Here is a 15,704-nt window from a genome sequence, read left to right as displayed (position 1 = left end):
GGGGCACTGACACTACAGTAATTGGGACACTAACGCTCGAATAACTGGTACACTGACGCTACAGTAACAGGGACACTGACACTACAGTAACTGGGCCACTGATGCTACAGTAACTGCGACACTGACGCTACAGTAACCGGACACTGATGCTACAGTAACTGGGACACTGGCGTTATAGTAACTGGGACACTGACGCAACAGTAACTGGGATACTGACACTACAGTAACTGGGACACTGACGCAACAGTAACTGGGACACTGATGCTACAGTAACTGGGACACTGGCGTTATAGTAACTGGGACACTGACACTACAGTAACTGCGACACTGACACCACACTAACTGGGCACTGATGCCATAGTAACTGGGACACTAATGCCACAGTAGCTGGGACACTGACGCCACAGTAGCTGGGACACTGACACCACAGTAGCTGGGACACTGACGCTGCAGTAACTGGGGCAGTTATGCTAAAGTAACTGGGATCCTGACCTCAAAGTAACTGTGACACAGACGCTACAGTAACCAGGACATTGACGCTACAGTAACTGGGACACTGACACCACAAGAGTTGTTGTAGTTGTACAAGACATATGTAAGTCACACTTGTAATACTGTGTACAGTTCAGGTCACCCTATTATAGAAAGCATATTATTAAACTGGAAAGAGTTCAGGAAAGATTTCATAGGATGCTGCCAGGACTTGATGGTTTGTGCTATAAGGAGAGACTGGATAGACTGGGACTTTTTTCTCTGGATCTTAGGAGGCTGAGGGGTGACCTTATAGTGGTCAATAAAATAATGAGGGGCACAGATCAGCTAGATAGTCAATATCTTTTCCCAAAGGTAGGGGAGTCTAAAACTAGAGGGCATAGGATTAAGATGAGAGAGGAGAGATACAAAAGTGTCCAGAGGGGCAATTGTTTCACACAGACTGATGAGTGTCTGGAACAAGCTGCCAGAGGTAGTAGTAGAGGCGGGTACAATTTTGTCTTTTAAAAAGCATTTAGACAATTACATGGGTACGATGGGTATAGAAGGATATGGGCCAAATGCGGGCAATTGGGACTAGCTTAGCGGTTTAAAAAAAAAGGGCGGCATGGACAAGTTGGGCTGAAGGGCCTGTAAACCTCTATGACTACAGTAACTGTGACACTGACACTACAGTAACTGGAATGCTGAAGTTACAATAACTGGGGCAGTGACGTAAAAGTCACTCTGACCCCTGAATCACAATAGCTGCAATCCCTGAACCCTCTATCGTTCAGTTTGAGATACTTTCAGATTTTCAACGTTCCAATGATTATGAGAATATTGCACTGTGGCTGTCATTGCTATTCTGTGTTTCTCCAGTTTGTGTGCTGACTATTATTTCTTATTTCCTTTGGGATTAGTGAAAATGGAACAACCTGTCATTCTCCGAGTTCTTGGGGATCCTTTGAATAGCCACTATCTGATTATTCACTGGTCTCTGGATATTAGCTCACCAATTGAATGCGAGTTTCAATACAGAAAACGTCACAAGACTATCTGGAGGCCGGTAGGTGCTGAGTATTATCCCACCTTGTCGTGTTCAGATGCAAAGCAGCTCCTGTTGTCAGCTGCATTGGATTGGATAGATTCGGAGCAGTGTTTTATTTTTGCACAGATGTTTGCCATTATCAACAAGATGCACCGAGAACAGCGTTTGTGGCCGCTGTCAGCTGGGACTGTGTACCACGTGCGACTTCGCTGTATACTACGCGGTAAGAAGGGATTTTGGAGCGATTGGAGTCTGGAGCAGGCTGGACGCACATCTGAGCACCGTAAGTACCGGGATCTCTGAGTGGCTGTGAAGGCTCATGAGTTGACCAAAGATTGTGCCCTGATTTTCCAGTTTGTTATTTTTTGGGTTGGAATATAACTTTTTGTAAAATCTGTGTGGTTCTTCCAAACCTTTATAAGACGATGGTTTGGCTTCCACAGGAGAATTGTATCCATTTCTGGTTGGGTGTTCCGGCTTTGGAGAGTGTGCAAGGGGGGTTTTGCAAATTTTCCCGAGGGTCAGGTCTGATCTGATAAGTACTGGGGGTACTAGGATCATCCTTCCCCGAAACAAGTTCAGAAGACGTGGGTGTTATTACAGTTTAAACAATGAGAAATAGGTCTCAATGACAGAGGAGCTGTGACCAGAGATCATAGGCAAAACAATGAGAGGGGAGACGAGAACAGATTTTTCACTGCAAGTCATTTGGAATCTGGAATGCATAGCCTGAACACATAGTGAAGCACATTTCAAAATGCTCCAAATAGAGCCATCTTGAAAAGAGAAAAAAGGTCAGGTTATTGCGAAACAGCAGGGCTGTGGGAGTGATCAGAGTATTCTTTCAGGGTGCTGACACAGGCACAACAATTCGAGAATTCAACCTGCAAGCTGTGGACAACAGAGATTTGGAGGTTAGTATGATATCCACACATCCCAGAGTGGCACTGTCACCGACAGCCAGAGACCCACATTCTGCAGGTGAACCGAATACAGATTGTGATGGAGGAAGGGGATGAATCTTACTTTATATCCTCATTCCACAATGCCCAGCAAACACAACTGTTCCACACGGTTGGGATTCTCTGCCCTTGCACATAGACCTTTGAATTGCTCCATCAAACACTCCCAGGGCAGCGTCAGCCTGGGGTTAGATACAGAGTAAATCTGCCTTTACATTATCCCATAAGCACCTCACAGCCAGTAACCGCATGGTTTAGACTGTCTCTTTACATATTGCTATGAAAAACTGGAGCAGGCACAGCAGTGGTTAGTTACACAGTAGAACTCTGATTAGACTTGCTTTCTTCTGTTGCAGCTCCTGCAGGTATCCCTGATGTCTGGTGGCATATTGAAGATTCTGCTCAAGAAAAAAAAATGCACATTCAACTATTTTGGAAGGTGAATATATTTGTGAGATAGTTTATTCATGTTATGCAGCTGTAGGGTCTGTGTTATTTATTAATTCCTGAGATGTGGGCGTCACTGACAATACCAGCACTTATTGCCCATCCCTAATTGCCCTTGCGAAAGTGGTGGTGAGCTGCCTTAGAACCATAGAAAATTACAGCTCAGAAACAGGCCTTTTGGCCCTTCTTGTCTGTGCCGAACCATTTTATGCCTAGTCCCACTGACCTGCACTTGGATCATATCCCTCCACACCCATCTCATCCATGAACCCTTCCAAGTTTTTCTTAAATGTTAAAAGTGACCCCGCATTTACCACTTTATCCGGCAGCTCATTCCACACTCCCACCACTCTCTGCGTGAAGAAGCCCCCCCTAATATTCCCTCTAAACTTTTCTCCTTTCACCCTTAACCCATGCCCTCTGGTTTTTTTCTCCCCTAGCCTCAGCGGAAAAAGCCTGCTTGCATTCACTCTATCTATACCCATCAAAATCTTATACACCTCTATCAAATCTCCCCTCAATCTTCTACGCTCCAGGGAATAAAGTCCCAACCTATTCAATCTCTCTCTGTAACTCAGCTTCTCAAGTCCCGGCAACATCCTTGTGAACCTTTTCTGCACTCTTTCAATCTTATTTACATCCTTCCTGTAACTAGGTGACCTTCTTGAACCATTGCAGTCCATGTGGTATAGGTACAGACACAGTGCCGCGGGGGAGGGAGTTCAGGATTTTGACCCAGCGACAATGATACAGTTAACTGACGGGAACACACAGATAATAGCATTCCAAAGCATCTGCTGTCCTTGAGATTGTGGGTTTGTAAATTACTGTCAAAGGAGTCTTATTAAGCTGCTGCAGTACATTTTTTACATCATGCCACAGTGCAGAGGTGTTGGAGGGGATAAATATTTCAGATGGTTGATGGGTGTCAATCAAGCAGACAGCTTTGTCCTGGGTAGGGTCCAGTTTCTTGAGTGTTTATAAACTACGCTCATCCAGATAAGTGGAGAGTATTCCATCACAATTCCACCACATAACTTCTAGATGTTAAATAGGGTTTAGAGAATCAGGAGGTGAGCTCCTCTCCACAGAAATCCCAGTTACTGACCTGCTCTCCTGGTCACAGTATTGATGTGGCTTCTGCAGTTCAATGAAAAAGCTGCCAAATGGTCAATGCATTGGTTGTAATTTTCCAAATTTCCGAGATTGTGAAAAGGTTCCATCAGATTGGAAAATAGCAAATGTAATGCCTCTAGTCAAGGAAGGGGGGAAGAAGAAAACAGGAAGCGACAGGCCAGTTGCCAGCTATCTGTCATTGGGAAATTTCTAGAACCCATTAGTAAGGAGGTTAAGGCAAGACACTGAGGAAATCTAAATGCAATCCGTCAACACAGCGTTTGGCCAATCTATTGGCGTTCTTAGAGAAAGCACCTAGTGACGTGAATAAAGGGGAATTTGTAGATGTGGTGTACTTGGATTTCCAGAGAGATTTGAGGCGGCACAGTGGTTAGCACTGCTGCCTCACAGCGCCAGGGATCCGGGTTCGATTCCTGGCTTGGGTCACTGTCTGTGCAGAGTCAGCAGGTTCTCCCTGTGTCTGCGTGGGTTTCCTCCGGGTGCTCCAGTTTCCTCCCACAGTCTGAAAGACGCACTGGTTAGGTGCATTGGCCATGCTAAATTCTCCCTCAGTGTACCTGAACAGGCACTGGAGTGTGACGACTAGGGGATTTCACAGTAACTTCATTGCAGTGTTAATGTAAGGCTACTTGTAACACTAATAAATAAACTTTAAACTTTAGGTGTTGCATCAAAGTTTACTATTCAAAATGAGAGCTTGTGATATCCTGGGTAGAGGATTGGCTAGCGAATAGGAAGCGCAGAGTAAGGGTAAATGGATGATTTTCAGGCTGGCTAATTAATGGAGTGGCACAGGGATCACTGCTGGGACATCTGTCATTTATAATCTATATGAACGACTTGATGAAGGGACTGGATGTATTATAGTAAGTTGGGAGGAGGAGATAAAGAGTCTACAATTTAGATATTGCTTTGCTTAACCAAGTGAGGGACAAGAGTTTGTCAGATGGAACGTGAAATGGGAAAATGTGACCTTCTCCAGTTCCTTCAGTGTCACTGGATCAAAATACTGGAAGTTCTTCCCTAACAGCACTGTGGGTACACCTACACCGCATGGACTGCAGCGATTCAAGAAGGCAGTTCAGCACCACCTTCTCAAGGGCAACTAAGAATGGGCAATAAATGCTGCTCGAGCCAGTGATGCCCACATCCCAAAATTAATTTTTAAAAAGTTTGGCTAGTGGTACAGGGCATTGATGTGACCACATCTGGAGTATTGTGTACAGTTTTGGTCTCTTTACTGAATAATATAATTGCATTGGAAGCAATTTGGAGAAGATTCACTCAACAGATTCCCAGGAGGAGGGAGTTATCTTACAAGCGAAGTTTGAGTGGATTGGGCCTGTATCCATTGAAATTTAGAAGAATGAGATGTTAAGCCACTCTGTTGCAGTCTAGTAATGGGAACGCAAGTCCAGCTTCTTCACAAACTCACTTTATTCCCTTTTACAACTCCACATACACACAACCAACACCCAGTGCCACCTGTAACCCCTTTATATGCTCGGTGAGTACTATTAAACAATTAACATGCAAATTACCTCTAAAGTGGAACGTTGCAGTTAACCCATCCCTAACATGAGAGGTGATCTTATTGAAACATATAGGCTGGAAATCTCTGGCTGCAGCTGGGATTCTCCAGTCCTGCTGCAGTTCTGTGGCTGCAGCTGGAGTTCTCCAGTCCTGCTACAGATCTCTGGCTGCAGCTGGGATTCTCCAGTCCTGCTGCAGTTCTGTGGCTGCAGCTGGAGTTCTCCAGTCCTGCGGCGAGGAAGGTTGTTTGTTTGCTTTTCTTCTGTTCCCCCCCTTTTTGTTTGATCTTCCAAAAACTAAAAAGGAAATGGCAGGTATGAGTGGGAGGCCAGTATACTGCATTCGGTGTGAGATGTGGGAGTTCCTGGAAACGACTTGCCTCCCGGAGGTCCATATCTGTGCCAGACGCATGGAACTGCAACTCCTGAAGGATCGTGTAAGGGAGCTGGAGCTGCGGCTCGATGACCTCAGTTTAGTCAGGGAACATGAGAGATTAATAGATAGAAGTTATAGTCAGGTAGTGACACCAGGGTCTCAGAAGGAAGACACGTGGGTCACAGTTAGGAGGGGTAATAGTCAGAAGGGTGATGGGCCAGAAAGTACCCCTGTAGCAGTCTCCCAAAAAAGAAAGGGATGGGCAACAGATGGGATAAGGGAAGGGAGTGAGCAGTCTGTGGAGGGATCCTCTGTGGTTGTCCTCCTCCAAAATAGGTATATTGTTTTGGATTCTGTGGAGGGGGATGACCCTCCAGGGGTAAGCCACGAGGACCAGATTGCCTGCACAGAGACAGGCTCAGGGGTCCGGAAGGGAAAGGAGGGCTTTAGGAGAGCGATAGTGGTGGGGGACGCAATGGTTAGAGGCACGGACAGGCAGTTCTGTGGGACTGAACGAGAATCCAGGATGGTAGTCTGCCTCCCTGGTGCCGGGGTACTGGATGTCTCCTAGAGGGTAGGAAGCATATTAAAAAGGGAAGGTAGTCAAACGGACGTAATTATACACATTGGTGAAAATGATGTAGGTAGGAATAGCAGGGGGGGTCATACGAGAGAAATTCAGGGAGATGGGTGCTAGGCTAAAAAGTAAGGCCTCCAGGGTAGCAATCTCTGGACTGCTCCCGGTGTCTAGTGCAAGTGAGGCCAGGAACAGGGAGATTCGACAGTTGAATGCGTGGCTAAAGGACTGGTGCAAGAGGGAGGGTTTTAAATTCATAGATAACTGGGAAGTCTTCAAGTCAGGATGGCAACTGTACAGAAAGGATGGGTTACACCTTAACTGGAAGGGAGCAAATATCCTGGCTGGGAGTTTTGCTAGAGTGTTTTGGCAGGATTTAAACTAGTGTGGCAGGGGGGTGGGGAACAAAACAGTAGGTCAGTAAGTACTGAGACTGGGGTTGAGCTGGGGGCCAGGGCAAGGCTAGCTAAGAAGAGGAGCACTCTGTAGAAGGATGACCTGAGTGGGCCTGGAGGTCTGGAGTGCATCTGCTTCAATGCGAGGAGCGTAACGGGTAAGACAGACTAACTTAGGGCCTTAAAGCTTCCGCGGAATTTGGATGTGGTTGCGGTGACGGAGACTTGGTTAAAAGAAGGACAGGACTGGCAGCTGAATATTCCGGGGTATAAGTGTTTTAGGTGAGACAGAGGAGGGGCTAAAAAAGGTGGGGGAGTAGCGATATTAGTGAGGGAGCATATTACCGCAGTGCAGAGGATAGACAACTTAGAGGGGTCATGTACTGAGTCAGTGTGAGTGGAACTCAGAAACAGGAAGGGTGCAGTCACTATGCTGGGGGTGTACTACAGACCACCCAACAGTCCACGGGAAGTGAAGGAAAGGATCATAGAATCATAGACACCCTACAGCACAGAAAGAGGTTATTCGGCCCATCGAGTCTGCACCGACCACAATCGCACCCAGGCCCTACCCCTACATATTTTACCCACTAATCCCTCTAACCTACGCATCTCAGGACACTAAGGGCAATTTTAGCATGGCCAATCAACCTAACCCGCACATCTTTGGATTGTGGGAGGAAACCGGAGCACCCAGAGAAAACCCACGCAGACACGAGGAAAATGTGCAAACTCCACACAGACAGTGACCCAAGCCGGGAATCTAACCCAGGTCCCTGGAGCTGTGAAGCAGCAGTGCTAACCACTGTGCTACTGTGCTGCCCTAGGTCAGGAGATTCTGGATAGGTGCAGAAAAAATAGGGTTGTTGTAGTGGGGGACTTTAATTTCCCTGGCACAGACTGGAAAGTGCTTAGAGCTGGGGGTCCGGAGGGGGAGCAATTTGTAAAATGCATACTGGAAGGTTCTTTGGAACAGTATGTAGATAGCTCGACTAGAGAGGGGGCTATACTGGACCTAGTTCTGGGAAATGAGTCCGGTCAGGTCGTCAAAGTTTCGGTCGGGGAACATGTGGCAAATAGTGACCACAGCTCTGTTAACTTTAGGATAGGAATGGACAAGGATGAGTGCTGTCCTACAGGCAGGGTGCTAAATTGGGGGAAGGCTAACTATAGCCGGATTAGGCAGGAATTGGTGGACATTGATTGGGAGAGGATGTTTGAGGGTAAGTCCGCGTCTGGCATGTGGGAGTCTTTTAAGGAACAGTTGATAAGGCTGCAGGACAGGCATGTGCCTGTAAAAAGGAAAGATAGGAAAGGTAGGATTCGAGAGCCGTGGATAACCAGGGAAATTGAGGATCTGATTAAAATTAAAAGGGAGGTGTACGTTAAGTCCAGGCAACTGAAAACAGATGGAGCTCTGGAGGAATACAGAGAGAGTAGGAAAGAACTCAAACGGGGAGTTAGAAGGGCAAAAAGAGGTCACGAGATGTTCTTGGCAGGCAGGATTAAGGAAAATCATAAGGCATTCTATTCATACGTTAGGAACAAAAGAGTTGTCAGGGAGAAAATCGGAACTCTCAGGGACAAAGAAGGGGAATTATGCTTAGAACCCAAGGGAATAGGGGAGATCCTAAATGAATACTTTGCATCGGTATTCACGAAGGAGAGGGACGTGTTAACCGGGAGTGTCTCGGAGGGAGGTGTTGACCCGTTAGAGAAAATCTCCATTACAAGTGAGGAAGTGTTAGGTTTTTTAGGGAACATTAAAACTGACAAAGCCCCAGGGCCTGATGGCATCTATCCTAGACTGCTCAGGGAGACGAGAGATGAAATTGCTGGGCCTCTGACGGAAATCTTTGTCACTTCTTTGGACACAGGTGAGGTCCCTGAGGATTGGAGGATAGCGAATGTGGTACCGTTGTTTAAGAAGGGTAGCAAGGATAACCTGGGAAATTATAGGTCGGTCAGCTTGACGTCCGTGGTAGGGAAGTTGTTGGAGAGGATTCTTAGAGACAGGATGTATGCGCATTTAGAACGGAACAATCTCATTAGTGACAGACAGCATGGTTTTGTAAGAGGGAGGTCGTGCCTTACAAATTTGGTGGAGTTTTTTGAGGAAGTGACAAGAACGGTTGACGAAGGAAGGGACGTGGATGTTGTCTATATGGATTTCAGTAAGGCATTTGACAAAGTCCCACATGGCAGGTTGGTTAAGAAGGTTAAGGCTCATGGGATACAAGGAGAAGTGGCTAGGTGGGTGGAGAACTGGCTTGGCCATAGGAGACAGAGGGTAGCAGTCGAAGGGTCTTTTTCCGGCTAGAGGTCTGTGACCAGTGGTGTTCCGCAGGGCTCTGTACTGGGACCTCTGCTATTTGTGATATATATAAATGATTTGGAAGAAGGTGTAACTGGTGTTATCAGCAAGTTTGCGGATGACACGAAGATGGCTGGACTTGCGGATAGCGATGAACATTGTCGGGCAATACAGCAGGATATAAATAGGCTGGAAAATTGGGCAGAGAAATGGCAGATGGAATTTAATCCAGATAAATGCGAAGTGATGCATTTTGGAAGAAATAATGTAGGGAGGGGTTATACAATAAATGGCAGAGTCATCAAGAGTATAGAAACACAGAGGTACCGAGGTGTGCAAGTCCACAAATCCTTGAAGGTGGCAACACAGGTGGAGAAGGTGGTGAAGAAGGCATATGGTATGCTTGCCTTTATAGGACGGGGTATAGAGTATAAAAGCTGGAGTCTGATGATGCAGCTGTATAGAACGCTGGTTAGGCCACATTTGGAGTACTGCGTCCAGTTCTGGTCGCCGCACTACCAGAAGGACGTGGAGGCATTACAGAGAGTGCAGAGAAGGTTTACCAGGATGTCTTAGCTATGAGGAGAGATTAGGTAAACTGGGCTTGTTCTCCCTGGAAAGACGGAGAATGAGGGGAGATCTAATAGATGTGTACAAGATTATGAAGGGGATAGATAGGGTGAACAGTGGGAAGCTTTTTCCCGGATCAGAAGTGATGATCACGAGGGATCACGGGCTCAAGGTGAGAGGGGCGAAGTATAACTCAGATATTAGAAGGATGTTTTTTACACAGAGGGTGGTGGGGGCCTGGAATGCGCTGCCAAGTAGGGTGGTGGAGGCAGGCACGCTGACATCGTTTAAGACTTACTTGGATAGTCACATGAGCAGCCTGGGAATGGAGGGATACAAACGATTGGTCTAGTTAGACCAAGGAGCGGCACAGGCTTGGAGGGCCGAAGGGCCTGTTTCCTGTGCTGTACTGTTCTTTGTTCTCTGGCTGCAGCTGGGATTTTCCAGTCCTGCTGCAGTTCTTTGGCTGCAGCTGGGATTCTCCAGTCCCGCTTCAGTGAATGGAGATTTGACTGAGCGGTAAATTTTCCGTTCTTGTTGGCAGTGGTAGCGGGACCGGAGAATTCCAGCCATAAGATCCTGAGGGGACTTGACAGGGTGGCTGGGGAGAGGTTGTTTATGAGAGTGACTGGAACTGGGAGACCCAACTTAAAACTCAACGTCTGAAGAAAAATGAGAAAAAATGTTTTCTTTCAGAGGTTTGTTAATGTGTGGAATTCTCTTCCATAAAGTGCCATGGAAACTGGGTCATTTAATATGTTGAATGCTGAGTCAGATGAGTTTTTGATTGCTAAGGGACTGAAATGGTATTGGGGACAGGCAGCCTGATGTGTGATGATTGAATGGTTGGATGAATATGCTTTCCAATTTCGCACTGACACTGCTTGCAATAATGTCAATTTGGACAGATGTGAATCTGCTGGAAAGTGAGCCAAGATCACTTTGCTTTTCCACTAAGTCTTTGAATACATTTTTGACATCTCAACAGGAACTGAAAGATTCCGAAGTGAATGGGAGGATCAGCGGCTACAGAGTGACATACAGACCTGAGAACGAGGCCAATCACCCTGAGATCGCTTTGTGTGACACAGCCAGTCTAAGCTGCAGAATCTCGATACTGAAAGGCAATGGCAACATCCATGTCCGTGCTTACAGCAGGGCTGGAGAATCACCTCCAGCACAACTGATGGTAAAGACACTGTATCAAACAGGCAAGTTTCAGACAGGACCCTGCCGCTACTCAATCATCAAGGAAACAAGACATTTAGCTTTCTAAAGCAGTTCAGCCCGCAAAGGAATTTCTAAACATAGTTATTTGCTGTCTCCTTGTTGGGGACTAAGTGTAGTGTGTTAAAATTCGCAAATGACAGTAAGATGGGTGGAAGAGCAAAGTGTGCAGAGGAGGCTGAAAGTCTGCAAAGGGATATAGATAATCTAAGTGAGTGGGCGAGGGTCTGGCAGATGGAGTACAATGTTGCTAAATGTGAGGTCATCCATTTTGGTAGGAATAACAGCAAAATGGACTATTATTTAAATGGTAAAAAATTGCAGCATGCTGCTGTGCAGAGGGAGCTGGGTGTCCTTGTGCAGGAATCTCAAGGAGTTGGTTTGCAGGTGCAGCAGGTAATTAAGAAGGCAAATGGAATTTTGTCTTTCATCACGAGAGGGATGCAGTTTAAAAACAACGAGATTATGTTGCAGCTGTATAAGGTGCTGGTGAGGCCACACCTGGAGTACTATGTACAGTTTTCGAGTCCTTACTTGAGAAAGGATATACTGGCACTGGAGGTGGTGCAGAGGAGATTCACTAGGTTGATTCCAGAGTTGAGAGGGTTGGCTTATGAGGAGATACTGAGTAGGCTGGGGCTATACTCATTGGAATTCTGAAGAATGAGAGGAGATCTTAACATAGAACATAGAACAGGACAGCACAGAACAGGCCCTTTGGCCCACGATGTTGTGCCGAGCTTTATCTGAAACCAAGATCAAGCTATCCCACTCCCTATCATCCTGGTGTGCTCCATGTGCCTATCCAATAACCGCTTAAATGTTCCTAAAGTGTCTGACTCCACTGTCAGTGAATGGACTGCCTGCAGTGTCTGACTGCAGGCAGTCCATTCCACACCCCAACCACTCTCTGAGTAAAGAACCTACCTCGGACATCCTTCCTATATCTCCCACCATGCCCCCTTGTAATAGCTCCATCCACCCAAGGAAATAGTCTTTGAACGTTCACTTTATCTATCCCCTTCATCATTTTATAAACCTCTGTTAAGTCTCCCCTCAACCTCCTCTGCTCCAGAAAGAACAGCCCTAGCTCCCTCAGCCTTTCCTCATAAGGAAAGGCTGAGGGAACTGGAATTGCAGCTCGAGGACCTTCGCCGGGTTAGGGATAGTGAGGAGGTCATTGACAGGAGCTATCGGCAGGTGGTCACACCGGGACCACGGGAGGAAGGTAACTGGGTAACAGTGAGGAAGGAGAAAACTCAGTTGATGGTGAGCACCCCGGTGGATGTGCCCCTTAATAATAAGTACTCCTGTCTGAGTACTACTGGGGTGGACAGCCCACCTGGGGGAAGCAGCGGTGGCAGTGTCTCTGGAGCTGAGCCTGGCCCAGTAGTGCAAAAGGGTAAGGAAAGGAGGGTAGTGCTAATTGGGGACTCTACGGTGAGTGGGTCAGATAGGCGTTTTTGCGGACAAAGACGGGACTCTCGGATGGTGGTTTGCCTCCCTGGTGCAGGGGTCCGGGATGTCTCTGGTCGAGTCCCAGAAATCCTGAAGGGGGAGGGAGAGGAGCCGAAGGTCGTGATGCATATAGGTACTGCTGACATAGGTAGGAAGAGGGAAGGGGTCATGAAAAGAGAATATAGGGAGTTAGGTAGACAGCTGAGAAAGAGGAATGCAAAGGTAGTAATCTCGGGATTGCTGCCTGTGCCGCGGGAGAGTGAGAACAGGAATCGGTGGAGAATGAATGCGTGGCTGAGGGACTGGAGCAAGGGACAAGGATTTGGGTACTTGGATCATTGGGACGTCTTTTGGGGCAGGTGTGACCTGTTTAAAAAAGACGGGTGGCACTTGAATCCCAGGGGGACCAATATCCTGGCGGGAAGGTTGGCTAAGGCTACTGGAGAGACTTTAAACTAGAAAGGTTGGGGGGAGGGAATCGAAATGAGGGGACTGAGAGCGAGGAGGTTAGCTCGCAAATAGATAAGGAATGTAAACAGGGTAAGAGGGAGGTTAGACGAGTGATGGAGAAGGGAAGTGCTCAGGCTGAAGGTCTGAGATGTGTCTATTTTAATGCCAGGAGTGTAGTGAATAAAGTGGATGAGCTTAGAGCGTGGATTGCTGCTTCGAATTGTGATGTGGTGGCCATTACGGAGACTTGGATGTCTCAGGGACAGGACTGGGTGCTTCAGGTGCCGGGTTTTAGATGTTTCAGGAAGGACAGGGAGGGAGGCAAGAGAGGGGGGGGAGTGGCACTGTTGATCAGGGATAGTGTCACGGCTGTAGAGAAGGTGGACGCCGTGGAGGGATTGACGACGGAGTCTCTGTGGGTGGAGGTTAGGAACAGGAAGGGGTCGGTAACGTTGCTGGGTGTTTTCTATAGGCCGCCCAATAGTAACAGAGATGTTGAGGAGCAGATGGGGAAACAGATCCTGGAGAGATGTAGGAATAACAGAGTTGTCGTGATGGGAGATTTTAATTTCCCAAACATAGATTGGAATATCCCTAGGGCTAGGGGTTTGGATGGAGAGGAGTTTGTTAGGTGTGTCCAGGAGAGTTTCCTGACACAGTATGTGGATAAGCCTACTAGAGGAGAGGCTGTACTTGATCTGGTGCTGGCTAATGAACCTGGACAGGTGGAGGATCTCTCGGTGGGTGAGCATCTTGGGGATAGCGATCATAATTCTATCTCCTTCATGATAGCATTGGAAAGAGATAGGATCAGGCAGGCTAGGAAAGTGTTTCTCTGGAGTAAAGGGAAATACAGTGTCATCAGGGAGGAAATTAGACGGGTAAATTGGAAGGAGGCATTCTTGGGGAAAAGTACCGAAGGAAAGTGGAGGATTTTCAAGGAATGTTTGTCTGGAGCTCTGCATGACAACGTTCCGATGAGACAGGGGGGTGTTGGTAGGGTACGGGAACCGTGGTGCACCAAGGTTGTGATGAACCTGGTGAATAAGAAAAGAGAGGCGTACAGAAGGTTCAGAGAGCTAGGAGGTGTTAAGGATTTAGAGGAGTATACGGGATGTAGGAAGGAGCTTAAGAAGGAAATTAGGAGAGCGAGAAGGGGTCATGAGAAGGCCTTGGCGGGTAAGATTAAGGAGAACCCCAAGGCTTTCTACAAATATGTCAAGAGTAAAAGGATGAGATGTGAAGGCATAGGACCCTTAAAAGGTGAAGGGGGAAAAGTTTGTGCGGAACCGTTAGAAATGGCGGAGCTGCTTAATGAATACTTTACCTCGGTATTCACGGTGGAAAGGGATCTGGGTGGTTGTACTGCTGGTTTGCGGTGGACAGAAAGGATCGAGCATGTGGACATAAAGAAAGAGGATGTGTTGGAACTATTGAATGGCATCAAGGTTGGTAAGTCGCCGGGACCGGATGGGATGTACCCCAGGTTACTGTGGGAGGCGAGGGAGGAGATTGCGGAGCCTTTGGCGATGATCTTTGCATCGTCGATGGAGACGGGAGAGGTTCCGGAGGATTGGAGGATTGCAGATGTAGAACATAGAACATAGAACATTACAGCGCAGAACAGGCCCTTCGGCCCACGATGTTGCACCGACCAGTTAAAAAAAAAAAAAACTGTGACCCTCCAACCTAAACCAATTTCTTTTCGTCCATGAACCTATCTACGGATCTCTTAAACGCCCCCAAACTAGGCGCATTTACAACTGATGCTGGCAGGGCATTCCAATCCCTCACCACCCTCTGGGTAAAGAACCTACCCCTGACATCGGTTCTATAACTACCCCCCCTCAATTTAAAGCCATGCCCCCTCGTGCTGGATTTCTCCATCAGAGGAAAAAGGCTATCACTATCCACCCTATCTAAACCTCTAATCATCTTATATGTTTCAATAAGATCCCCTCTTAGCCGCCGCCTTTCCAGCGAAAACAATCCCAAATCCCTCAGCCTCTCCTCATAGGATCTCCCCTCCATACCAGGCAACATCCTGGTAAACCTCCTCTGCACCCTCTCCAAAGCCTCCACATCCTTCCTGTAATGTGGGGACCAGAACTGCACACAGTACTCCAAGTGCGGCCGCACCAGAGTTGTGTACAGTTGCAACATAACGCTACGACTCCTAAATTCAATCCCCCTACCAATAAACGCCAAGACACCATATGCCTTCCTAACAACCTTATCTACTTGATTCCCAACTTTCAGGGATCTATGCACACATACACCTAGATCCCTCTGCTCCTCCACACTATTCAAAGTCCTCCCGTTAGCCCTATACTCAACACATCTGTTATTCCTACCAAAGTGAATTACCTCACACTTCTCCGCATTAAACTCCATCCGCCACCTCTCGGCCCAACTTTGCAACCTGTCTAAGTCTTCCTGCAAACTACGACACCCTTCCTCACTGTCTACCACACCACCGACTTTGGTGTCATCAGCAAATTTGCTAATCCACCCAACTATACCCTCATCCAGATCATTAATAAATATTACAAACAGCAGTGGCCCCAAAACAGATCCCTGAGGTACACCACTTGTAACCGCACTCCATGATGAATATTTACTATCAACCACCACCCTCTGTTTCCTATCCGCTAGCCAATTCCTGATCCAATTTCCTAGATCACCCCCAATCCCATACATCTGCATTTTCTGCAGAAGCCTACCATGGTGAACCTTA

The 15,704-nt window shown here is 47.2% G+C and overlaps 1 protein-coding gene across 1 annotated transcript in view; it reads left to right on the top strand.

Annotated features, from left to right (window-relative positions):
- LOC144486379 (granulocyte colony-stimulating factor receptor-like) overlaps positions 1-15,704 on the top strand; it is a 274,469-nt gene that overhangs the window by 157,324 nt on the left and 101,441 nt on the right. The window contains exons 6-9 of the mRNA XM_078204416.1: positions 1,395-1,540; positions 1,649-1,805; positions 2,841-2,923; positions 10,821-11,043. Coding sequence (XP_078060542.1) covers positions 1,395-1,540; positions 1,649-1,805; positions 2,841-2,923; positions 10,821-11,043 — 609 coding nt within the window. The remainder of the gene's footprint in view (positions 1-1,394; positions 1,541-1,648; positions 1,806-2,840; positions 2,924-10,820; positions 11,044-15,704) is intronic.

This window comes from Mustelus asterias, unplaced genomic scaffold, assembly GCF_964213995.1.
Source record: "Mustelus asterias unplaced genomic scaffold, sMusAst1.hap1.1 HAP1_SCAFFOLD_327, whole genome shotgun sequence".
Classification (NCBI taxonomy): Eukaryota; Metazoa; Chordata; class Chondrichthyes; order Carcharhiniformes; family Triakidae; genus Mustelus; species Mustelus asterias.
Note: the sequence above shows the minus strand (reverse complement) of the source record. Positions and strands in the feature narration are given on the sequence as shown.